This window comes from Schistocerca serialis, chromosome 2 (assembly GCF_023864345.2).
Source record: "Schistocerca serialis cubense isolate TAMUIC-IGC-003099 chromosome 2, iqSchSeri2.2, whole genome shotgun sequence".
Classification (NCBI taxonomy): domain Eukaryota; kingdom Metazoa; phylum Arthropoda; class Insecta; order Orthoptera; family Acrididae; genus Schistocerca; species Schistocerca serialis.
Genome location: NC_064639.1, coordinates 908624366 through 908651898, shown reverse-complemented (window position 1 = coordinate 908651898; position 27533 = coordinate 908624366). Strand labels below are relative to the sequence as shown.

Here is a 27533-nt window from a genome sequence, read left to right as displayed (position 1 = left end):
GTCCCATTACTACTGAGTATACAGTATCATTGCTTGTCCCACTAAGGGATGCCTATTTACCAATTATCCAAGACCAACGAGGCCATTTGCGATCTGTGCAAAGTGTATGCTGGAGTCCGTCAATGTGGGGCAGGTACAGGCTCAAATCTGGGGTTTTAACTGACTGCCATCATGGATACTGCAAAGGTCCAGAGTAATTTGAAATTTAGTTCAGTACAGAATAGATAGCCATCCTGCTTATGGTTTTAAAATGTCACTTTCCAACATTTTAAATGAGTTCCTCAAGTATGTAGCTGTATTCACAAAGCGGTCGATGCAAGGGGGTTCTGTTGGCTGCTCTGCTGTTTAACTGGATCATGTCGCCAAGATTCTGTTGCCTCGAGTTCACTGTATTTGATGCAGAACGATCTGCGGTCTTGAGGGTGATGAAGCAGATGAGATGTGCCATTCACACTAAATACCTCATCTTTTCCAACTTCTTTATCACTCTTTAGTCTCTGCAGTACTTGTATCCAGATGATAAAATAGTCCAGTATATTCAGGATGCCCTTCTCCACTTACATAGGCTGAGGAAGATAGTGTCTTTGTGGTGGGTGCCAATGCACATGGGTACTGTGGGCAATGAAAGGGGAGGTGTAGCAGTAGAGGTGGCCTGTCATGATCCTCAGTTAGCTCACTGTGTCATTTCCTTGCATGCTATCATCTCACTGTTACAGTACAGAATCGAGCATCAGTGGGAAGATTAGTGGCTGGAAGTGACAGACAGTAGGATGTGTCTAGTAAAGCCCACAATGTGGCCGTGGAGTACTTCATTCCAACTACACAGATGGGACGAGGTCCTCCTTATTCGTTTTCACATAGGCTGCAGCCCTATGATGCTTGGCGAGAGGACCTTCCAGTGCATGGTGCTTGTGGCTTATAGATCACAGTGTCCCACATTTTATTAGACTGTATTTTATTTTGAGACTAGAGGACAGTGGCAGGACTGCCAACAGATTTTTAAGTGATATTCAAATGAATGTAGTGAGAGTTTTGATGTTTTCTAATATGTCCAACTTGTTTCCTAACATTTTAGGGAGAGGTTCTTAATGTGCTAACAGGGTGACTGGTTCACCAAAGTTTTTTGTAAGTGGTCAACCACTCTCATTTCCCTGTGCCTTTCTTTTAGCTCCTCTGTCATTATACTTATGTTTTAATCCCAGGTATAGCACGTTTCACCCTCTCTCCATTGTCTTGAGGCACGTAAAATATAGTGTGCATGTGGATCAATGTGAATGAGGTGGGATCTTTTAATATATGTAAGAGCACTGATAACCTTGCTGTTGAGCACCCCCCCCCCCCCCTCCCCACCCCACCCACACACACACACACACACACACACACACACTGGATCTATGTGACACTTTCACACTGACTAAATGAACCCATGACAGGACACACTGTTCTTTATATCGTATCAGTTTTTTCTGCAAGTCCTACATAGTAAGAGTCCCACACTGAAGAGCAATACACTAGTATTGATCAAACGTACAGTAGCCAGCTGCTAGAAAAGAGCAAGTTCTCTCACGTACGCAGTATTGAATTGTATGGGTATCCCATTAGGTCCTTTCAAATTTCCTCCATTGTACAATTTTAGTTGATTTTATATCATGTGGTCAGGGGGAATTGTAGTATGATCAGTGAAACTGTTTCAGAAAGCATTCTTCCTGTAATCCCCCGTATGGGTGATGGTATGACCTTCAAGAGACTGGGTAGTTGACTTTGTTATGTTTATTGATTTAATGTAAGATTTAAGCTCCTTAAGATTGTTTTGTCAGGTAATTACAAAAAGAATTTTATTTTTTAATTCGTTGAATGCTTCATGCGTGGCCTTTCTTATGCTTATTTTAGCTTTGTTCGGCTTTTGTTTGTCTACAAGAATTTAGCTGCAATTCAGTCTATGAATAAAGGCAATTCAGTCAATGAATAAAGATGTCTTTGCTTTTGGAGCAACTTTCTGACTTGGCTGTCGAACCACAATGGCTCTTTGTCACAAGTTTGCTCGATGCAGATCCCTCTGAGGCATATTTGACAATTCACTTGAATTGTACGTATTTATACTCGTCATTTTTCTGTCTCGGAGATGGAAGTTTGATGTTGGTTGCTTAGGTAATCTGAGATCAATTTCTTGCTGCACTTACTAGGTAGAAATATCTTTCTACTTTCGTTAACATTTCCATTAAGACCCACATTCAGTGATACTATAAGAGCCTTGTGCCCAGTATTTCCTTCTCTGCTTTAACAGAATCCAAAGTTGGGGCCTATCTGTAAAGAAGAAATCGAAGATGTTACCCCCATGAGTCAGTTATCTGACAGTCTGCTCGAGATAATTTTGTGATAAGGCATTTAGCACAATATGTTATGCGTTCCTCTCCGAGCACCGAGCATAATCGCTTGAGTCTCCCATACTGTGGGTGGTAAGTTGAAATTTTTCCCTAACACCATAAAAAGAGAAGAAAGTTAAATGCAACTTTCTACAAGTTTTTCCGAAAACATATCATTGTTGAGGTAGTGGGTCTATTGAAGCACTGGATTACCATGTTCGATTCACCTTTAACTTCTGTCTTCACCCAGATTATTTCACATTCAGGATCTGTACTAATGTTTCAGGAATCTTTCTTTTCCTAGTAGGAGCATATAAGTGATACTTGACTTGGAACTTCGTGCTGGATGAGAGATTTGTGATAAGTACAAGCTAAGTAAGGAGCCAATGGCTTCGGGTACTCTCAGGAAAACCGAATTGAGATTCTGTCCAGATCTGGTTATTTACTTGTTTTTAACTTTTTCAGTTGCTTTTCAGCCCCAGAAATGCCTATTTCTGTTTTTACCGTACTGAAGTCTTTGCGACAATCAAATGATGGTATGTCTGTACAATCCTCTTGGTGAATCATTTTTTAATTGTGAAATGTAAAACTTCTCCTTTCGTTTTGCTGTCTTCTATTGCCACACCAAACTGGTAGACAGGTGGCTGGATGTAAACCTTCAACCCTTTTAGCAATTTTACGAAGAACCTCTATTTTCTCGGGCTCTTGGCAAGATCCTTTACTGAGATATGACAAAGGAATTTGTATGTTTCACGCATCAATCTTTTTATAGCTGCACAAATTTCTACTGACTTTTAGCTGTTGACATTTTCACATTCTCGTTTGACCCGAGAGTGCAACAATCTTTGATTCCCCAGAATTTTCCAAATTTTGCTATTAAACTACAGTGGGTCTGTCATGCCCTTAATCCACCTACTTGGCATACGTAAACCTCTGCAGAGCATAATTTAGTATCAGTTGAAACATTGCCATAATTCCTTTATGTCCATTATATTGGAACTAAATGGAATCCATTCTCTGTCTAAGTAGGATGCTATCAACTATTTATCTACTGTTTCCAGTAAATAGTCTCCTAGCTTTCTGGATGAATTTATTAGCTTTGAAACTATCATTGCTGTGATATTATGATCAGTAATCCTTGTCTCTGTAGCCCACTGATGCTGTCATTAAAGTCTTGTCTATTTGTAGGGTCAAAATTTAAAATATCTCCCTTGCATCTGCATTGTCAAACTAGCTGCTGAAGACTCTTGTAGTTAACTAATAATAAATTAACAGTTTTCTTTCTCCAACCTGCAGTGATGAATGCTACACTCTGTAATTAAAAAATGCTGATAATCTCCCCTCTCCAAATTTCTTGGAGGTGTTTCTCTATCCTAAGAAACTTGCACGTGCATACCGCACATACTCTGCTACCACAATATCTGCATCCTGCATGTGGTGCACATCTGATCTATCATTGGGGTGTAAAGCCTATTGTACACTAAAATTAAGAACAAGCAAATGCTCTTCGCAAGTAATGTGCAGTGGCTTTGCTTGGCACACCATCACCTACTTATACCTGCAAACAAGCATTTACATTGTAGCATATGGAAGAGAAGGGATACAGTGTGTTTTGCTTTTTGATGCAAAAACGTTGTCGCAGAAAGTTACTTAACCAATATTCAGTACAGTGTGATGGAGAAAGGAAACAAAAAAGTTGTTTTATTTTGTGTGGTGAGCTCGCTGTTGATCGTGAAAATAAAACTACATAGTCACAGAAAAATGTTGGTGTCTGAATTTTTGTGCAGGCGTGAAAGAAATGGTGGTTCAGTTCTGATGAGTGATTTGCAGCTGCAACCATCATTTGCTTTATTCCAAAACTTCACCTGCATGCCAGTAGATGATTTTCACCTTCTTTTAGCTGCTACTGAATTGAAGTTTCAAAGTAAGACACTAATTATCGAGAAGCTCTATCTGCAGAAGAGAAGCTAGCACTAATGCTGTGATTCTTAGTGACAGGTGACAGACTAGCTTCAAATACCTATGTAGTAAATCAACTGCATCTGTTTCCGAAACAATTCCTGAAGTGTTTAGTGCAATCTGTGAACCACTCATTGATTTTGTAAGGTGAATGCAAAGGACTTACTATCAATAAAAATGAGTAATGTAAAGTAAAATATATGGAAGACCAGCATTATAAGCTATTTTGTTGTGTATGCTTTACAGTTTACAGGATAACACACATTATTCTCAGAGGGCAAACAGTTTTCACCTTTTGTTTTGTTTTGTTTGCAACATGATGATGATGATGATGATGATAGAAGGGAGAGGGTGAAACCTGGTGCCGGCACTATTTAGACCAGAAAATTGGCACAGAGTCTGGTGATCAGAAACTTTATTGTCACCAGTTCTCCTCCCCTTGCTGACCAATACTGGCAGTGAAAATTTTTTCCAACATCAGGATATCAGGATTCAAACTAGCTTATCCCCAGGTTGAGTGCCACTGCACAAGCATGCGTTAGTGATCTCAGCCATGGAGGTGGGTACTTACTCTGTTTGTGTATTTAAATTTTGTAATATGGTAGCAAAACTGTGACAGAACACAGATACCTTGAAGGGTAAGCTACGGAATGATCAGGCCTTTTGTATCTTTTTATTTTATGTTCATCTGTGTTATCTGTTTATTTTGACGACATTTACTTTTCTGAGAGCAATTACATGAACAAATAAAAAATAAAGAAGAACCAGAAAAAATGAAACTAGAAAGAGTGTATATCCCATTATCTCTCAGTTATGCAGTATCTGTTGATGTGCTGGCAGAAGAAGGGTACACTGTGTCACTAGACATGACTTCTTCAGAGGAGCAGTTTAAATTGTCCATATCTGGCTGGAACAAGATTTCCTGCAGAAGTAAGAAATGAATTTGTGCAATATTTTAAATCAGATAAAGGGTGGGACAAATGACAGGATAAATATTGCAAAGCTGAGTAAATACTCTCTTTTTACAGTTCTCATTAAACTAAGTAAATGAAAATGCTGTTGCTAAGTGCTCATGACTGTACTAACTGAAGAACATCTGTTTTTTCTCACTTCATACTGACCAAGCAGGAATGCTCATTCCCAAGGTTGTACACTCTTTGCACCTTTCTTGTCTAAAAGAAGATAGTAGGGAGTTAATTTTCTTCCTCCCTTCCTCTGTTGGCATTTTAAACACTTTGGCAGTTTCTTGCTCTTTTGCAGTTTCTTGCTAAGCATCTTTTTCTTTTAAGTGTTTTATGTTGTGGACCACTAGGATCCCACAAGCACCTGTGGGATCAGTACTCTTTCAACAGAAGTACACTATCATCCAGCTACTCCGACATCACGAAAATCTAATTCAGTAAACAACAACAAATAGTTTATGTGCAAAAAACATCAGACAGTGGCAAAATGAATGCATTCTGTTTGTAACACTGAAGCTAGTGCTGAAATGGAGAGGGTATGAACTTCTTTTGATGGTTCGCTCTAAAACTGACAAACAGTGGATCACAAGCAAGCACCTGTGAATTCAACTTGCACACAACTGAACACCACACGCCTAGCATTTACAACAGAGCCTCTGACTTAAGCCCTCAAATAGGTTCTAAAACAGAGAACTGCCTTCAGTTTTGCGAATGATGCTGCAGAATGCTAGCTCAACATCCATCCAATGTGTCTTTACCAATTCAGCCAACCCCAACCTCTGAATCCAGGTGACAGGCACCATTAGTGCCAACATTAGCTATTATTTGCAGCCAGTGTTCTCAATAGCTGCCTGCAGGGCTTGCTCCACATTTCCCCTAGAAAATATGTCGACTGATCTCGGATCTTTCTTCCTGACCTGCCTACTATTTCCCTGAGACATTCCATTACTTACCTTATGAATCCTACAGTAGCCTGGAAACATGCCCTTGGTAATTGGCCAGAGGCTTCAGCCCCTGTCCCAGTCACAAAAGAAGAGGTGTATCATGCTGGCTTAAATGTAATCTCACCATAGGGGAAGACATCAGGTCTGTTTTAAGTGTAAAGGGACAGTCAAATGTCCAGTATCCAGTAGCCTTGTGGTCATTCTCCACTTTCTTGTTCCAGCCAGAGTTGCGTGAACATTCCACAGTTCATCATTGATTCTCAGGAAAGTGTACATAGGTCTGTTGAGACTAGCTGTGACATTGGAGTGCCTAGGTGATGCTGTAGGCACAACAGTTCCACAACTTAAGTTGGAGTTGCCTCAGTGCCATCACAGCCCAGGGAAACAGCCTGAAGTCTGTCAACTGTGGTCAACACAGCTTTCAGCTGTTTCTGTAGGTAGAAAATTCTTCCTGCATCCATACACAATTGATCCATTTGTTTCCTATCCATAGTTACCAGCCTTCAGCTATACAAGAAGATATGAGGTGTAATCAGAAAGTAATGGGAATTTTTTAATTTTGCAGGTTTAATGTATCAAATGTACAAATTTTTTTACCTTGTTGGTACACATGTTTGTGTTTACATTTTCAGCTGTTTTGAATATTGTTGACAATCAAAAAGGTTATACGAGTTTTTCAGTGCTCAGCGAATTTTTGGTTTCAAAAAAGGCGAATCAAAGATTTTGCATTAAGTTTTACTTGCAAAATGGAATAAAGTGCAGCACCACATTTGAAATGTTAACTGTGGCTTTTGGCAAATCTACTATGAGTAAGACAAGAGTTTAAGTGGTATAAATGTATTGAAGAGGGTCAAGGTGATGGTGGAGATGACGACCACCCTGGATGCCCTAGTTCATTGATTACTGATGGCAATGTGGAAGAAGCAAAGAAAATGGTTCTGGAAAATTGCTGAGTCACCATTGGAGAAATTGAAGATGATTTTGGCACATTCTTTGGCTCATTCAAGCTGCTTTTTCTTTTTTCTTTTTTTTTTTTTTGCTTGAAATGTGTAGCAGCAAAGTTCGTTCCAAAATTGTTAAAATTCAGCCAAAAACAGCATCATGTAGACATCACTCAGAAGTTGCTGAATGACGTTGACATCAATCCATAACTTCTTTAGAAGTTTATAACACATAACGAAACATAGTGGGTACAGGTATAATATCAAAACCAAGGCCCACTCAGCCCAATGGAAACTGCCTGAAAAGAAAAGAAAGAAAGAGAGAGAGAGAGAGAGAAGTAAAAAATTGACAGGTTCAGTCCCTGTATTGTGGTTGTACGGTCAGTAAGGAATACTACCTGCAAGTTATGCGACAGAATTGCTCAAACACCATAATGAAAAGTGAGTTCTAGAAGTGCTTCCAAAATTGGAAAAAGTGCTGGCAAGAGTGTAAAGTGTAAGTATTTGAGGGGGATTACCTTGAATGGGACAAAGTTGATGTTGATGAATAAATAAAGATTCTTTAATAAAAACAAAAATTCCCATCACTTTTTGATCGCACCTCATATATAATAATAACTCATGTGTTAAATACTTTGATTCTCTTCTGCCTGGTTTTCCACAGTTTATGTTCCACTTCCGCAAAATGATTTTCTCCGGACATAAGTTCTCAGACCTTTCTGTCTCAGCTCAGGATCTATTTTAATACTGGTTGTCTTGTTTTAATGATAAATGCCCTTTTTGCCTGTGCTTGTCTGCTTCTTATGTCAGTTTTACATCATCTGTTATTATTTTCCTTCCATGTAGGAGAATTCCTTCACTTCATTTACTATGTGGTCCTCAGTACTTTAGTCTTCCTTTAGCTTCCTCTTAGTCCATATTCTTTGCTCAGTATGCTGTTCATTCAATTCAGCAGGTCCTATAATTTTTCCTCACTTTCAAACAAAACAGCAATGTCAACATGGAATCATATTAATGATAACCTGTCATGCTGAATTTTAATCCTAGTCTTGAACTTTCTTCAGAAGCTGTGACAGTCTTGAACAGAACAGTGATCCAGAAAGTGTAAAATAAGTTTTCTTTATTTCCATCTGCAATCACAAAATGGTTTGGTCCTTAGACTTCCAGTTTTAGAAAGTGATGACCATTATCAATCAGCAGAATGTGGTATAACCAAATACAACTGGTGTACAGTCTACACCTTAAAACAGTAAAAAGTACCTTAATGAAAAGTATTACTTTCATACATGTGGAAAAAATGCACTGAAAATATGACATCAATACAATGACGATGTCACTATGGTTTCATTATATTAGGATATTTTTTAAAACAGGTATGCCTCATCGTATTTTAAGTCTGTATTTTCCACATACCTGAAAGTGACACTTTTCATTGTGGTGTATTTCATTGTTTTAAGATGGAGGCTGTTCATTAGCTACATTTGGTTTTCCCATGTTTCACTGCATATATAGAGATGATTATTGCTGACCAAAACTGGTAGTCTAAGGGCCAAACAATTTTGTGACCATAGATGGAAATAAAAGAGATTTATTCTAGCATTTTTTTTATTTCCCCCATTGCATCTTCAATACACATTTTGAATAATAGAAGAGAAAACAGAGTCCATGCCCTAGACACTTTTTAATCTGAACACTTATCTCTTGGTGTTCCATTCTTAATGTTCCTAGTTCTTATCCATATGACGCATTTGCCTGTCTTTCCTTCTAGTGTATTCTTCTGTGGAATTCAAAACATCTCGCTCCACTTTTCTGATTTGAATGCTTTTTGATAAATCCTATGAAAGTGTATTTATTTTTCATAAATCTTGCTTCGATTATCAAACATAACATTGCAGCTACCTCTCTGTACCTTTACTTTTCCTAAAACCAAAGTGATTGTCATCTAAACTATCCTGAAATTTTCTTTTAAATTCTCTTGTATATTATTCTGGCCAACAATTAAAATGCATCAGCTGTTTGGCTAAATGTGTGATATTTGTTATTGGAGTATACAGGAAAGTCCAGTGGTGTGTCTTCAACCTCACAGATTCCACATACTAGCTTGAATAACTGTTTGTTTGCCACTATCCTCAGTAATTTTTAAAATTCCAGAGGATTGCTATTCATCTCTTCTGTGTAGCTTTCTTGGAAGTCTACCAAAGCTCTGGCAATTCTGTTAAAATTCAGTCTACTCTTGTCATTAACTCTTTGAAGGATGGACATCACTGTAACCTACCACATATGTAGATGCTTTGAAAGGGCAGTGGTCACTGTAGCTAACCACATTATTTGTCTCAGTTTACCACTCAGGTTGGTATTCTCTCAACTAACCAATTAATTGTTGACTTAAGTTTCACTAGATGGCAGGAAAATCACAGTGCAGTACTTTTGCACATATTTATGAAATGATCTGGTATTTCATACATTGCTGGTGGTGTTTGTGGAAGTGTCAGTCATTTTTCTCTCTCTAGCTCTTTTTTATATGACTATTTTTGGTAAGTAATTGTATATCTTTATGTGTTGACCTTCCATAAATCTACAAGTAATATTACTTTTTATTTGAATAGAATTTTCTGTACTTCACAGACGTATTTCTATGTTGTTAGTGGCACTAACCACTGACCTCCTTCTACATCCGGTGAATTTTCTTCTCCATCCAATACGTCTCACCAAAAAAGAGTAACAGAGGAAGAATGTTACCAAATATTATTTGATAAAATTCCTTATGGTGACAACAGACTTGACAGTGATGAAAGTGATGACAGTGATCTGACATTCACTACAGATTGTGCATCTTCTAATTTTGTTTACAGTTGCATGTTGAGCAGTAGTGATTCTCAGGATAACAGTGAAAGTGATGAGACAAGTGAAAATAATGCAGTGCCACTCTCTGTTCCATCAACAATGATGATATATGGGGCCACAGGTGTTGACCAAGTGCCATTATTTATCGGAAAAAATGATGTGGTTGCAGAAATAAAGAACAAACTGAACCTGAGGTCAGTTATTTTGCGAGTTTTTTGATGAAACATCAAGAAACTACACAGTGTTACAAAGCAATTTGTATGCAACACAGACAGGCAACTCTTTTGTTCCCACCAATGGATATGAAATATTGTTTGATAGGTTAAGAGTATGTAGCTGTATTGAGGGCTTTCCCAAAACTAGTAAACACATCATCAACATCTGCTCCACCAACTATTAAAACTGCAATGTATGTGCCAACACACTCAGTTGCCAACTGTCGTAACTTGTATGAGATCAAGAATTATATAGACAAAACTACGTCATTGCGTGGGAATTACGGAAAAACCTACCTTCAGATATTACTGCAGGACTGATCCAGACCCTGGTGAAAGCTATACATCACAGTTAATAACAGTAAAAAGATTTAGTCAGTTACTGAGTAACTTACATCTCGGGGATTATTCTGTGGCTCCTGACAGAAACAGTCAGAATTATGACGAACTATACAAACTCTGTCTGCTGCTAGATTGTTTCAACAGGAAATTCCAAGACTCTCGCTATTGATTAAGCAATGGTTAAATTCAAAGGCAGATCATCTGTCAAACATGAGAATCAGACCTATAAAGAGGGGGTACAAAGAGTGGATGTTATGTGATGAATTAACATACAACCTGAAAATTGATATTTATACAGGAAAAGTTTCACAGTCCTTGGTAGTAGGATTAGGATTGAACGTGGTTCTAAATTTAACAAGTGACCTTCATGGAAAGAAACATATTATCTTTATGGACAGTTGCTTTACATCATATGATGTGTTCAGGAACTTACATTCCAATAGTCGGCACACTCATGGAACAATAAATTCCAGAAAGAAAAAAAGGAACTTGACAGAGGATAATTCGATTCCAGAATTAGTAATGATGGGTTAGTTATCTGTAGATATAACAGGTCAGTCAACATGATTTCTAAATGTCATGCACCATTGGATCAAGTGCCCACAGTAAATCACAGGATAAAAGATGGAACAGTAATCAATATCACTTGCCCTCTTGTGCTGAAAGATTAAAACTTCGGTATGAATTGTGTGGATAGTTTTGATTGAGTGAAGGCAGACTATGTTACAGATAGAAAAAGCAAGAAATATTGCTTGAGATTGTTCTTTCAGTTTATATCACAATAATGAAATTAAAGTGTTATTATGGATCAAATTTGAAATATGTAAATTATTGGTCACACCTCTCAAGGGTAAATTTTTATGGCTTTTACCTGTCCCTCAAAGAGTTAATCCATGATGGTGCAATCACTGATGGGATGTGAAACTCTAATTTTCCTTCCTTTTCAATGACCCTTTTTACAACTTTCTCATATAACAGAAATTGTAAAAATAATTTTTTCAGAAGAGTCAGGATATACATATTGTAAGATTAGTTGTGTGCTTCATTAAACTGAACGAAATTTAAAAAGAATTTCTTCTTAGTCATTATTGTGCAAGAAGATTTTCCATTGTAATCATATGAGACAATTGTAATCATATGAGAAACACATCAGATGAAAATGCTTCATTTTACCTCTCAAATAAGTTGTGTAAGTAGCCCCTGCTAGAGAATCATATAAAAGCACAAAGGTTATATATGGAGGGGGTAGGGGCAAGGGGGGGGGGGAGACAAAGGATAGGCTTCTTAATTTCTGTCTCAGAATAATCTTTTTGGAAATATTGGTTGCTGCAAATGGCCATTGCATTTTTTAACTATACTGGAAGTATCTAAAGTCATATTATGCTTACTTACAGTCATATTGGCCTCATATGTGGGATTGATTAATACAGTCAAAGTTGGTGGTTTATCCTACCTGCTGTTAACACTGACCTTATATTCCTTGTGGACAGTAGCTGCACCCAAAGCAAACAGATCTTGAAAAGCTTCTTTGTGAACAGTGGATTGTGGTTCTTACTTGATGTCCATGTAGATCCAGTACGCTATTAGTAGTTTGTCTGTTGAATTTTCTTGGTCAGAGACAAGTACTCTGCAAGTTTCCATCCATGAACTATGGGTCCACATCAAAGCAGTCTAGGAAGGAACTATCCCTGGAAGAGAAGGTTAGAGTTTAAAGTACCCTTCAGTATTAAGATCATTAGAGATGGATGTATCCGCAAAAGATCCCGGATCTTTTCCTGTCAGTGGAATCTTTTGTAGAAGTTGTTGTGTAACTCCACTCACTTCTGTTTTCCTTAGTGTGAGGTTCTTACATAGTACTAAAATATACATAGTTTTTCGATTGCATATTTTTGAAATATAGCAATTTTCCTAAATTTAAGTGCATATGTTTAATATTTCTGTTTTGTTTGTATCTGTGTAATGTTTACTGCCATTTGCAATTCAGTTTTAAATGTATCTCTAGTATTTTTTTCTTCTTTTTTGCAGGCTCAAGTTTCTCACCGTGAAGCAGTGCAGAGGAACACTCCAGAACTGGCACTTCCAGGACGTCTCTTGCCAGACATGCTCCCAGAACACCTCCCAGCCATTCCTTCAGAATCAATTCATTTGTGTCAGATGCATAATTGTTTCGATCACTCTCGATGTTCTTTAGTGTCAGGTTTTCCAGTGTTTCTGTATGATCCAGATAAGTTTCCTATAGCCAGTGCTGGCTGGGAAGTTGAGGGATTTGTGAAAACAACACTAAAACAGACTCTTGGCTACAATCCTCACTATACATCAGAACCCACCGAGGCGTGTTTATTTGTAGTGCTTGTAGGTGAAACTTTAGCAGTTTCAAGTAGTAATATCAGTCAGCAACCTATATCAACTGAAGCGTTGCACAAATTACCATTCTGGGGTGGTGACGGCCGTAACCACATCCTCCTAAATCTGGCGCGTAGTGGGAGCACTGGACGGCGAGACTTAGCCACTGGAAGTCAGGACGCTTTCAAGGGTGTTGATACTGGACGAGCTATTATTGTGCAGTCAACATTTTTAAGGTCCAGATTTCGACACAATTTTGACGTGATAGCTCCTCCCGTGCTGGGACCGCCTGGAGGAGATGTGTGGCAAGATTGTCCGCGGATGGTGCCAGCTCGCAGAAAAATTCTGATTTCATTTCAAGGTGAATTGAGGAAGCTGTCAAACAGAACTGTAAAAGAAATAAGCAGTACAGCATATCTTGATGATCTTGATGGTAATGTGGATAGTTATCACAAGACCGAGAATAATAAAAAGCGTGACAGTTATTATACACAGGACATTGACACATTTATTGTAGAGCATCTCAAGAGAATGGAGAGGGGTTCCACATCAGACAAGTTTCTGTTTCAGTTTGAGTGTTTGCTTTCACCAGTGAGAGGAAGGACAGGTGCAGGGGATATTTTAGGGGAGTGGAGACTCTGTGGAACAGAATCATCACGATTAAGTGTGCTCAAGGAATCTACATTTGTGTTGATTATAGCACCAGTGGGTGGAGAAGTATTGTCAACAGCACCAATGCAACTACGTATTTATGAAGCTCTTAAGGCTGGTGCTGTGCCTGTTGTTCTGGGCGGAGATCAGGCACTCCTTCCTTTTGATGAGGTTATTGACTGGAGGAAAGCTGCAATTCTGCTTCCAAAAGTGAGTAGCAATTTAAGAGTTTGTACACAGTTCTGTGATAATCATTAACCATTTTCACACATTGCTGGGTAAGGGCCATTTCCACAGATGACAACCTTCCTCTCTCTGTTCGAGTTTTTCCTGCCTGTTTATTGTAGTCTATCATCTTCTGTTTGGCAGTCACTTTATTACCTTCATTATTTGTCTGGAAGAATCCAACAGAAAATTTCTTTAGCCCATATTTCACCATTTTATCTGGCTGTATGACCAACTGATCTTTATTTGAATTTCACAGCAATCACTTTGACATCCTCATATACTTTCATCCTGACTCTCATTGACTGGTCTGCAAATTGTATTCATGCCAAATTATGCCAGTAATCTATAGAATACAAGAAATTTTTTTAAAAAATTATAAAATTTCATAAACAACTAAAACAGAAGGTACAGTGAGACATTAGTTTTGTAGATTACTATAAAGCTCTCCCTCTCCCCACGAACCATGGACGTTGCCATTGGTGGGGAGGCTTGCGTGCCTCAGCGATACAGATAGCTGTACCGTAGGTGCAACTTCAATGGAGGGTTATCTGTTGAGAGGCTAGACAAACATGTGGTTCCTGAAGAGTGGCAGCGGCCTTTTCAGTGGTTTCAGGGCCAACAGTCTGGATAATTGACTGATCTGGCCTTGTAACATAAACCAAAATGGCCTTGCTGTGCAGGTACTGCAAACAGCTGAAAGCAAGGGGAAGCTGCAGCCATAATTTTTCCCGAGGGCATGTAGCTTACTATATGGTTAAATGATGATGGCATCCTCTTGGATAAAATATTCCGGAGGTAAAATAGTCCCGCATTTGGATTTCCGAGTGGGGACTACTCAGGAGGATGTCATTATCAGGAGAAAGAAAACTAGCTTTCTACAGACCGGAGCACGGAATGTCAGAGCCCTTAATCGAGTAGGTAGGTTAGAAAATTTAAAAAAGGAAATGGAGAGATTAAAGTTAGATATAGTGGGAATTAGTGAAGTTTGGTGGCAGGAGGAACAAGACTTCTGGTCTGGTGAATACAGGGTTATAAATACAAAATCAAATAGGGGTAATGCAGGAGTATGTTTAATAATGAATAAAAAAATAGGAGTGCGAGTAAGCTATTGTAACCAAGATAGACACGAAGCCCATGCCTACTGCAGTAGCATAAGTTTAAATGCCAGCTAGCTCCGCAGATGACAAAGAGATTGAAGAAATGTACAGTGAGATAAAAGAAATTATTCAGATAGTGAAAGGGGATGAAAATTTAAGTCACGGAGGACTGGAACTCGATAGTAGGAAAAGGAAGAGAAGGAAATGCAGTTGGTGAATAAGGAATGGGGGTAAGGAATGAAAGAGGAATTTAGCAAAGAGCATAACTTAATCATAGCTTAAGAAACATGAAAGAAGGTCGTATATATGGAAGAGGCCTGCAGACACTGGAAGGTTTCATGTAGATTATATAATGGTAAGACAGAGATTTAGGAACCAGGTTTTAAATTGTAAGACATTTTAAATTGTAAGACCACAATCTATTGGTTATGAACTGTAGATTAAAACTGAAGAAACTGCAAAAAGGTGGGAATTTAAGGAGATGGGACCTGGATAAACTGAAAGAACCAGAGGTTGTAGAGAGTTTCAGAGAGAGCATTAGGGAACGATTGACAAGAACAGGGGAAAGAAATACAGTTGAAGAAGAATGGGTAGCTTTGGGAGATGGAATAGTGAAGGTAGCAGAGGATCAAGTAGGTAAAAAGACAAGGGCCTTGTATAAATCCTTGGGTAACAGAAGATATATTGAATTTAATTGATGAAAGGATCAAATATAAAAATGCAGTAAATGCAGCAGGCAAAAAGGAATACAAACATCTCAAAAATGAGATAGACAGGAATGCAAAATGGCTAAGCAGGGATGGCTAGAGGACAAATGTAAGGATGTATAGATATGTATCATTAGGGAAAAGATAGGTGCTGCTTACAGGAAAATTAAAGACACAATTGGAGAAAAGAGAACCACTTGTATGAATATCAAGAGTTCAGATGGAAAACCAGTTCTAAGCAAAGAAGGGTAAGCAGAAGGGTGGAAGGCATATGTAGAGGGTCTATACAAGGATGATGTACTTGAGGGCAATATTATGGAAATGGAATAGGACATAGACGAAGATGAAATGGGAGATATGATACTGCATAGAGAATTTGACAGAGCACTGAAAGACGTAAGTCGAAACAGGGCCCCAGGAGTAGACAACATTCTCTTAGAACTACTGATGGCCTTGGGAGAGCCAGTCCTGACAAAACTCTACCATCTGGTGAGTAAGATGTATGAGACAGGCGAAATACCCTCAGACTTCAAGAAGAATATAATAATTCCAATCCCAAAAAAAGCAGGTGTTGACAGGTGTGAAAATTACTGAACTATCAGTTTAATAAGTCACAGCTGCAAAATACTAACACGAATTCTTTACAGACGAATGCAGAAATTGGTAGAAGCCAACCTCCGGAAAGATCGGTGTGGATTCCATAGAAATGTTGGGACACATGAGGCAAAACTGACCCTGCAACTTATCTTAGAAGATAGATTAAGGAAAGGCAAACCTACATTTCTAGCATTTGCAGACTTTGGCAAGGCTTTTGACAATGTTGACTGGAATACTCTTTCAAATTCTGAAGGTGGCAGGGGTCAAATACAGGGAGTGAAAGGCTATTTACAATTTGCACAGAAACCAACTATCGGGGTCCATAAGAGTTGAGGGGCATGAAAGGGAAGCAGTAGTTGAAAAGGGAGTGAGACAGGGCTGTAGCCTATCCCAGATGTTATTCAATCTGTATATTGAGAAAGCAGTAAAAAAAAAAAAAAAAAGGGAGAGTAGGAATCAAAATCCATGGAGAAGAAAGAAAAACTTTGAGGTTTGCTGACGACATTGTAGTTCTGTCAGAGACAGCAGTGGACGTGGAAGAGCAGTTGAACGGAATGGACAGTGTCTTGAAAGGAGGATATAAGATGAACATCAACAAAAGCAAAACAAGGATAATAGAAAGTAGTTGATTTAAATCAGGTGATGCTGAGAGACTTAGGTTAGGAAATAAGACACTTAAAGTAGTAGATGAGCTTTGCTACTTAGGGAGCAAAATAACTGACAATGCTTGAAGTAGAGAGGATCTAAAATTTAGACTGGCTATGGCAAGGAAAGCATTTCTGAAGAAGAGAAATTTGTTGACATTGAGTATAGATTTAAGTGTCAGGAAGTCTTTTTTGAAAATATTTGTATGGAGTGTAGCCATGTGTGGAAGTGGAACATGGACGAAGATGGGAAGATCACGTAACTAATGAGGAGGTACTGAATCTAATTGGGGAGAAGAGGAGTTTGTGGCACAACTAGACTAGGAGAAGGGATCGGTTGGTAGGACACGTTCTGAGGTATCAAGGGATCACCAATTTAGTACTGGAGGGCAGCGTGGAGGGTAAAAATCGTAGAGGGAGACCAAGGGATGAATACACTGAGCAGATTCAGAAGGATGTAGGTTGCAGTAGTTACTTGGAGATGAAGAAGCTTGCACGAGATAGAGTGGCGTGGAGAGCTACATCAAACCAGTCTCTGGACTGAAGACTACAACATAAAATGCTCTCTCTCTGTTATGTTGATAAGTATTAGCTTTCTTTTTGCATAACTAAATGAATCTTAAATTATCAGGACTCTTTCAGAAAATGTAAATTTTATGGAGTATTATATTAGCTTTTGCAGTACTGCCTGCTAGTTTTCTTCATGTTGTATGAAAAATGTAATGTTTTCTTCCTAATGTTTTCCTTCTTTGACATTACGGCATTTCTCTGCCTCCCAGATGCCATATTTTCACTGTAACTACCATGTCAGTTTGGTATTGCTTTCTCATGTTGAGTCCTACATACATGTGAATATGTGACTAGAAAACAAAGAAACTCCAGTTGGCAGAACATCTGAATAGCAACTTATGATCTGTATCTTTAATCTCGTCTATCAGTGTTAATAATTAAATAGCACTATGTCAACCAAAGGGTTACCTGCAAAGTAGTTAACATATTTTTTCTGTTTCAACTCTCAGTTCTGAGATCACACTGAATGCCTCTGAAAAGTGTGTTCTACTTTTCTCTTCTGCTTACACCAAAACTTACAACTGATCATATATACTAAAGTTAGAAAGTTCAAGATTTACTCATACCTAAGTTTAACTGAGATGTAAGATGTAGGAGTTACTTTATTTCATCTGTAATCCCTGTCTAAGTCTGCAAACAAATTGTTACTGACAAATTGTTTTGAGAGCAATAAGAGATTTGTTCATTGTGATGAATTAACTGAAATATATACTGAAAGAGCAAGGCATATATGATGGCTACAGGAGGTACTGCGATCAAAATGAGATATCTTGATTTACATCTGGATATAAAATCCAAGCCCACATTGTATATTCAAAAGCCTAGATGAGATTGCCAAAAGAATTCACCAGAAGCCTAAAATAGCAGGTTCAGTTAATGAAAGTATTTCTTCCAAAGTACATATGAAATCATCTTACTGTTATATAAGATGAAAAATTTCAATATTTACTGGAACCACAATGATCAATAAAACTATACATTGAAATTCAGCTGGCATAACAGTGATTGACAAAGCTGAGTGAGTCACTTTCCTCACAGAAATTGCTGTACCTTACACCACCTGCATTGAGAATGTGACCAAATACAGGAATTTTGCAGTCGAGATAGAAACCATATGCAAACAGAAATGAGTACATGTTGTACCTTTGATAATGTCTGACACTGGTACTGTCTGAAAATGAACTATAAAGAGCTTAAAGAACCTACAGCAGCACCTTGTGCTTAGTTGGCAACTGCAGAATGCAGTTAAACTGAACACTTGCAGAACGATTTGTCAGTTTCTTGGTGAACAACAATGTGGAAAGGATAGATTACTAGTCACATCATAGAGCAGATGCTAAGTTGCAGGCTGGCACAGTGAAAAGATTGCTAGGCATTTAAGCTTTCAGACAGAAGAGTGAATAGAAATCCATCCTTTTCATATTGTTGTTATTCCATCTGAGACTTTCCATTGTTTAACTGAGTGATACCTTCTTGTATAAACCCTTATCATTAAGTCAGTACTTCAAATAATAATAATAATAATAATAATAACAGTCATTACTACTACTACTACTACTACTACTACTGTTACTGCTACTTTCTTCTTCCCAGCTCTTTTTAATCTTCATTTATACATTAAACATATTAAAAAAACTTATGATACCTCTTCCATCTTCCAATTTCTTTGCCTTTGTTTCTCACACATAAAGCTGATGATGACTGCAGTGTCATCCAGTGAATACTGATCACAAGCTGTGTGATGTCTATTGGCCACTTTCACTAAGAAAATGCATTATGCTGCTTGCATGAGATAAAGCTTGTTTATTTAGTTTTCCAACCAAGTAGGGAATGATATTGTTATTTTTAGGAAAATACTTGGATGGGTCCTTGGAAAAGGACATGACCAATTTCCTTCCTCACTCTTCTCAACCTAAGCTTATGCTCCATCTCTAGGGATCTTTCACTCTCAGTGGGATGTTAAATCTCAGTTGTTTTCTTCATGATACCCTTGACAATGGTATGACTCAGTAATACAAAATAAAACAATGGAAAATCCAGGATGGAATAATGACAAGCTAGGAATCAGCATCTTTGCTATATGATGAGTAGCAATCTACCCTTTTCATAATATTGTCAAAATACAAAATAATTTTGTTTCCAAGTTTTTGTTGGTTATTGTCATCATTCATAAAACTTCTGGCTGGGTTTACAATCATCAGTAGATAATGCCAACTAATGCAATCCATCTTGAACAGATATAACAAAGAAAGTTGCCAAATGAATGATCACTGCCTCATGAGATGCATCTTAATCTATACCACCTACAAATAAAACTACTTTTTGCTGTTCTGTCTGCCATATTTACATAATATGTGTCTTTGAATTTACATCACTGTTCACGGTCATATACCTGAATATGGTCTCTTAGTTGTGAAATACTGCTCTTATAATTACGGTATGATTGCTAGATGCCAATCACAACAGTGCTGTGTGCAGCCGCATGAATAGTCCTCTGTGTCCCCAATGCATTGGAGATTTTTTCTTTTTCTTTACCCTTGTACATCTGAAGATGTTCTACAGGGTGTTCCACATAAAACCAGCATGCTTCAGGCCCGAGATTCAGGTTAAAATAAACTAACTAAAAATGAATAGCGCGCACACACACACACACACACACACACACACACACACACACACACACACACACACAGTTACCTGTTTGTAAAAGGTGCTGGAGGTTGTGACCAAGGGCACCCAGGCATAAATGACTTTGTGTGTGATGTCATGTTGTTAATTCAGTTTCTCTAGTAATGTTTTGTATAAGATTGTCTGTTGTACGAGGATTGTCAGCATACACTTGACTTTTTAATGCGACCCATAAATAAAAATTGTACGATGTTAACTCCATGTATCTCGGGGGCCCATACTTTGGTTGGATATGTGAGCAGTTGCTCCATCTTGTCGGAAAGACCATCAGAGACAGAGCACCTCGTGTTCCTGCTGCTAATAAGATGAGTACACTGTTCATTTGTTACATATTTTTACAAGCTTCAACCAGGAGCAACTGCAGTAATGGATAGGAACTGGTGTTGCTGGTAACAGATGCGTGCGGAGTTGGCGAACCTTCACTCACAACTCCAGGCTGCGTTGGCTTCCATCACACAGCTTGAGGGTGCTGCCAAGGGGCATCCCTGTGGGGGTCGGATGCGGGGATGCGAGGGACATCAAGCATGTCCCATGTGTCCTGCGATTGGTCCACTGCTGTGGCTGCCCCGGGTACTGCCTGCACTGAGGTTGATCCCTCACCTGTGGTCGAGTGGGAGATCATTCCAAAGTCTGGCAGCAGCGAAAAACTTTCCAAGGGGTTGATTGTAGCGCCTCCCCGGTTTGTTTGACGAACAGATTTCAGGCGTTATCTGTGGCTGACGATTTCTCTGTGCCGGGTGCAGTCGTCTACCTTGTTCCAGAGGAAGCTTCTCAGCCTACAAGGTCTGGGCATTCACAGAGAGTGGACTTATTGGTAGTTGAGAGCTCCAACTTTAGGCATGTAATGGGCCCCCTTTGGAATATGGCTGCCAAGGTGGGGAAGGAAGCCAGTGTGTGCTCCGTGTTCATACCGTGGGAGAGTCATTCCGGATGTGGAAAGGGTGCTTCCGGAAGCCATGAAGAGAACAGGGTGCAGCCAACTGCAGGTGGTGTCTCAAGTCGGTATCAATGACATGTCGCTTTTGATCGGAGGAGATTCTCTCTGGTTTCGGGTGGCTAGTGGAAATGGTAAAGACTGCCAGTCTTGCTTGCGAGATTAAGGCAGAGCTCACCATGTGCAGCATCATTGATAGAACGGACTGTGGTCCTTTGGTGCAGAGCTGAGTGGAGGGTCTGAATCAGAGGCTCAGGCAGTTTTGTGACCGCTTAGGCTGCAGATTCCTTGACTTGTGGCATCAGGTGGTGGGTTTCCGGGTTCCGCTTAATAGGTCAGGAGTACACTACACACAGGAGGTGGCTACTTGGGTAGCAGGGCCTGTGTGGAAGGGACTAGGCAGTTTTTTAGGTTGGAGGGTCTCGGGGAACCACAGAAAGGGCATCTGTCTAAATGGGGGCAGGTAAAACACAGTAAGGTAGTTGTAGAAATGATCAGTATTGTAGTTGTAAATTGTTGTAGCTGTGTTGGGAAAGAACCATAGCTCCAAGCCCTAATAGAAAGCACTGAAGCTCAAAGAGTTATGGGTACAGAAAGCTGGCTAAAGCCGGAAATAATTTCAGCCAAAATTTTGTCAAACACTCTAACAGTGTTCAGAAAGGGTAGATTAAATACAGTTGGTGGTGGAGTATTTATTGCTGTCAGAAGTAGTTTGCCTTGTACTGAAATTGAAGTAGATAGTTCCTGCGAAGCAGTATGGGTAAAAGTTATACTTGACAATCGGCCTAAACTATTAATTGTATCGTTTTACTGACCCCCCAGACTTTGAAGAAATAGTTGCTGAACAGTTCAAAGAACACTTTAGTCTCATTTCAAATAGGTATCCCACTCATATGGTGGTGGCTTCAATCTACGATCGATATGCTGGAAAAATAGTACGTTTAAAGCCGGTGACAGGCATAAAATGTCATCCGAAATTGTACTGAATGCTTTCTCAGAAAATTATTTTGAACAATTACTTCATGAGCCCACTCGAAGTGTAAACGTTTACAAAAGCAAACTTGACCTCTTAGCAACAAATAATTCTGGACAAATAGTGAGTATTGTGACGAATACAGGGATTAGCAATGATAAGGCAGTTGCTGCTAGGCTGAATGCTGTAACATCTACCACCATAAAAAAAAGCAAAGTATAAAAAAAGTTGATAAAAATGCTTTTAGTGCCGTTTTAAGAGACAGTCTTCACTCCTTCCGATCTGATAATGTAAGCATAGAAAAGTTGTGGAAAGATTTCAGAGAGATAGTATCAACAGCAATTGAGGGATGTGTTGTTGTTGTTGTGGTCCTCAGTCCTGAGACTGGCTTGATGCAGCTCTCCATGCTACTCTATCCTGTGCAAGCTTTTTCATCTCCCAGTACCTACTGCAACCTACATCCTTCTGAATCTGCTTAGTGTATTCATCTCTTGGTCTCCCTCTACGATTTTTACCCTCCACGCTACCCTCCGATACTAAATTGGTGATCCCTTGATGCCTCAGAACATGTCCTGCCAACCGATCCCTTCTTCTGGTCAAGTTGTGCCACAAACTTCTCTTCTCCCCAATCCTATTCAATACTTCCTCATTAGTTATGTGATCTACCCATCTAATCTTCAGCGTTCTTCTGTAGCACCACATTTCGAAAGCTTCTATTCTCTTCTTGTCCAAACTATTTATCGTCCATGTTTCACTTCCATACATGGCTACACTCCATACGAGTACTTTCAGAAATGACTTCCTGACACTTAAATCAATACTGGATGTTAACAAATTTCTCTTCTTCAGAAACGCTTTCCTTGCCATTGCCAGCCTACATTTTATATCCTCTCTACTTCGACCATCATCAGTTATTTTGCTCCCCAAATAGCAAAACTCCTTTACTACTTTAAGTGCCTCATTTCCTAATCTAATTCCCTCAGCATCACCCGACTTAATTAGACTACATTCCATTATCCTTGTTTTGCTTTTGTTGATGTTCATCTTATATCCTCCTTTCAAGACACTGTCCATTCCATTCAACTGCTCTTCCAAGTCCTTTGCTGTCTCTGACAGAATTACAATGTCATCAGCGAACCTCAAAGTTTTTATTTCTTCTCCATGAATTTTAATACCTACTCCGAATTTTTCTTTTGTTTCCTTTACTGCTTGCTCAATATACAGATTGAACAACATCGGGGAGAGGCTACAACCCTGTCTTACTCCCTTCCCAACCACTGCTTCCCTTTCATGCCCCTCGACTCTTATAACTGCCATCTGGTTTCTGTACAAATTGTAAATAGCCTTTCGCTCCCTGTATTTTACCCCTGCCACCTTTAGAATTTGAAAGAGAGTATTCCAGTCAACATTGTCAAAAGCTTTCTCTAAGTCTACAAATGCTAGAAACGTAGGTTTGCCTTTCCTTAATCTTTCTTCTAAGATAAGTCGTAAGGTCAGTATTGCCTCACGTGTTCCAGTGTTTCTACGGAATCCAAACTGATCTTCCCCGAGGTTGGCTTCTACTAGTTTTTCCATTCGTCTGTAAAGAATTCGTGTTAGTATTTTGCAGCTGTGACTTATTAAGCTGATAGTTCGGTAATTTTCACATCTGTCAACACCCGCATTCTTTGGGATTGGAATTATTATATTCTTCTTGAAGTCTGAGGGTATTTCGCCTGTTTCATACATCTTGCTCACCAGATGGTAGAGTTTTGTCATGACTGGCTCTCCCACGGCCGTCAGTAGTTCCAATGGAATATTGTCTACTCCGGGGGCCTTGTTTCGACTCAGGTCTTTCAGTGCTCTGTCAAACTCTTCACGCAGTATCATATCTCCCATTTCATCTTCATCTACATCCTCTTCCATTTCCATAATATTGTCCTCAAGTACATCGCCCTTGTATAGACCCTCTATATACTCCTTCCACCTTTCTGCTTTCCCTTCTTTGCTTAGAACTGGGTTTCCATCTGAGCTCTTGATATTCATACAAGTCGTTCTCTTATCTCCAAAGGTCTCTTTAATTTTCCTGTAGGCGGTATCTATCTTACCCCTAGTGAGATAGGCCTCTACATCCTTACATTTGTCCTCTAGCCATCCCTGCTTAGCCATTTTGCACTTCCTGTCGATCTCATTTTTGAGATGTTTGTATTCCTTTTTGCCTGTTTCACTTACTGCATTTTTATATTTTCTCCTTTCATCAATTAAATTCAATATTTCTTCTGTTACCCAAGGATTTCTACTAGCCCTCGTCTTTTTACCTACTTGATCCTCTGCTGCTGTCACTACTTCATCCCTCAAAGCTACCCATTCTTCTTCTACTGTATTTATTTCCCCCATTCCTGTCAATTGCTCCCTTATGCTCTCCCTGAATCTCTGTACAACCTCTGGTTCTTTTAGTTTATCCAGGTCCCATCTCCTTAAATTCCCACCTTTTTGCAGTTTCTTCAGTTTTAATCTACAGGTCATAACCAATAGATTGTGGTCAGAGTCCACATCTGCCCCTGGAAATGTCTTACAATTTAAAACCTGGTTCTTAAATCTCTGTCTTACCATTATATAATCTATCTGATACCTTTTAGTATCTCCAGGGTTTTTCCATGTATACAACCTATGATTCTTAAACCAAGTGTTAGCTATGATTATGTTGTGCTCTGTGCAAAATTCTACAAGGCGGCTTCCTCTTTCATTTCTTCCCCCCAATCCATATTCACCTACTACGTTTCCTTCTCTCCCTTTTCCTACACTCGAATTCCAGTCACCCATGACTATTAAATTTTCGTCTCCCTTCACTACCTGAATAATTTCTTTTATCTCGTCATACATGTCATCAATTTCTTCATCATCTGCAGAGCTAGTTGGCATATAAACTTGTACTACTGTAGTAGGCGTGGGCTTCGTATCTATCTTGGCCACAATAATGCGTTCACTATGCTGTTTGTAGTAGCTTACCCGCATTCCTATTTTCCTATTCATTATTAAACCTACTCCTGCATTACCCCTATTTGATTTTGTGTTTATAACCCTGTAGTCACCTGACCAGAAGTCTTGTTCCTCCTGCCACCGAACTTCACTAATTCCCACTATATCTAACTTCAACCTATCCATTTCCCTTTTTAAATTTTCTAACCTACCTGCCCGATTAAGGGATCTGACATTCCACGCTCCGATCCGTAGAACGCCAGTTTTCTTTCTCCTGATAACGACATCCTCTTGAGTAGTCCCCGCCCGGAGATCCGAATGGGGGACAATTTTACCTCCGGAATATTTTACCCAAGAGGACGCCATCATCATGTAATCATACAGTAAAGCTGCATGCCCTCGGGAAAAATTACGGCTGTAGTTTCCCCTTGCTTTCAGCCGTTCGCAGTACCAGCACAGCAAGGCCGTTTTGGTTATTGTTACAAGGCCAGATCAGTCAATCATCCAGACTGTTGCCCTTGCAACTACTGAAAAGGCTGCTGCCCCTCTTCAGGAACCACACGTTTGTCTGGCCTCTCAACAGATACCCCTCCGTTGTGGTTGCACCTACGGTACGGCTATCTGTATCGCTGAGGCACGCAAGCCTCCCCACCAACGGCAAGGTCCATGGTTCATGAGGGATGTATACCACATAAATTACTAAGTGATGTTTCTGATCCCCCATGGTACACAAAACGGGTCAAATAGCTGTTACAGAAGCAGCGAAAAAAGCATGCTAAATTTAAAAGAACGCAAAAGCTTCAAGACTGGCAAAGTTTTACTGAAGTTCAGAATATAGTGCGTACTTCATAATTTCCATAACAAAACTCTGTTCCGAAATCTGGCAGAAAAGCCAAAAAGATTCTGGTCATACATAAAGTACATCAATGGCAAGATGCAATCAATACCTTCACTGCACAATAAGAATGGTGAAGTCACTGATGACAGTGCCACTAAAGCAGAGTTATTAAACACGGTTTTCTGAAACTCCTTCACCAAAGAAGACGAAGTAAATATTCCTGAATTCAAATCAAGAACAACTGCCAAAATGAGAAATATAGAAATAGATATCCTTGGTGTCACGAAGCAGCTTAAATCACTTAATAAAGGCAAGGCTTCCGTTCCAAATTGTATACCAGGCAGGTTCCTCTCAGAGTATGCTGATACAATAGCTCCATATTTAGCAATTATACACAACCACTCGCTCACAGAAAGATGCATACCTACAGACTGCAAAATTGCTCAAGTCACACCAATACCCAAAAGGGGAAGTAGGAGTAATCCATTGAATTACAGGCCCGTTTCACTAATGTTGATTTGCAGAAGGGTTTAGTAACATATATTGTATTCGAAAATTATGAAGTACCTCAAAGAAAACAATTTATTGACACACAGTCAGCGCGGATTCAGAAAATATCGTTCTTACGAAACACAACTAGCTCTATATACTAATGAAGTAATGAGTGCTATTGACAGGGGATGTCAGATGGATTCCATATTTTTTGATTTTCAGAAGGCTTTAGACACTGTTCTTCTAACCAAACTGCATGCCTATGGAATATCGCCTCAGTTGTGCAACTGGATTTGTGATTTTCTGTCAGGAAGGTCACAGTTCGTAGTAATATACAGAAATTCATCGAGTAAAACAGAAGTAATATCTGGCGTTTCCCAAGGAAGTGTTATAGGCCCTCTGTTGTTCCTGATCTATATTAGTGATGTAGGAGACTATCTTAGTAGCTGTCTTAGGTTTTTTGCAGATGACCAAAACAAATTGCAAAATGATTTAGAAAAGATATCTGTATGGTGCGAAAAGTGGCAATTAACCCTGAATAAAGAAAAGTGTGAAGTTGTCCACATGAGTACTAAAAGATTCCACTAAATTTTGATTGCGCAATAAGTCACACAAATCTGAAGGCTGTAAATTCAACTAAATACTTAGGGATTACAATTACAAATAACCTGAATTGGAACAATCACGTAGATAGTGTTGTGGCTAGAGCAAACCAAAGACTGAAATTCATTGGCAGAACACTTAGAAGGTGCAACAGGTCTACTAAAGAGACTGCTTACACCACGCCTGTTCGCACTATTCTGGAGTATTGCTGTGCAGTGTGGGATCTGCATCAGGTGGGACTGACGGATGACATCAAAAAAGTACAAAGAAGGGCAGCTCATTTTGTATTATCACGAAATAGGGGAGATAGTGCCACAGACATGATATGTAAATTGGAGTAGCAATCATTAAAACAAAGGCATTTTTCATTATGATGGGATCTTCTCATGAAATTTCAATCACCAGTTTTCTCCTCCGATTGCGAAAACATTTTGTTGGCACCCACCTACATAGGGAGAAATGATAACACAATAAAATAAGAGAAATCAGGGCTCGCACAGAAAAATTTAAGTGCTGGTTTTTCCCACACAGCGTTCGAGAGTGGAACGGTAGAGAGACAGCTTGAAGGTGTTTCATTGAACCCTCTGCCAGACACTTTATTGTGAATAGCATAGTTATCACGTAGATGTAGATGTAGATG

General features: G+C 39.2%; 1 protein-coding gene across 1 annotated transcript in view; it reads left to right on the top strand.

Annotated features, from left to right (window-relative positions):
• The window catches only part of LOC126458265 (exostosin-3), a 154239-nt gene that overhangs the window by 54227 nt on the left and 72479 nt on the right, over positions 1-27533 (top strand). Inside the window, exon 5 of the mRNA XM_050095189.1 lies at positions 12596-13774. Within this exon, the coding sequence (XP_049951146.1) occupies positions 12596-13774 (1179 nt within the window). The remainder of the gene's footprint in view (positions 1-12595; positions 13775-27533) is intronic.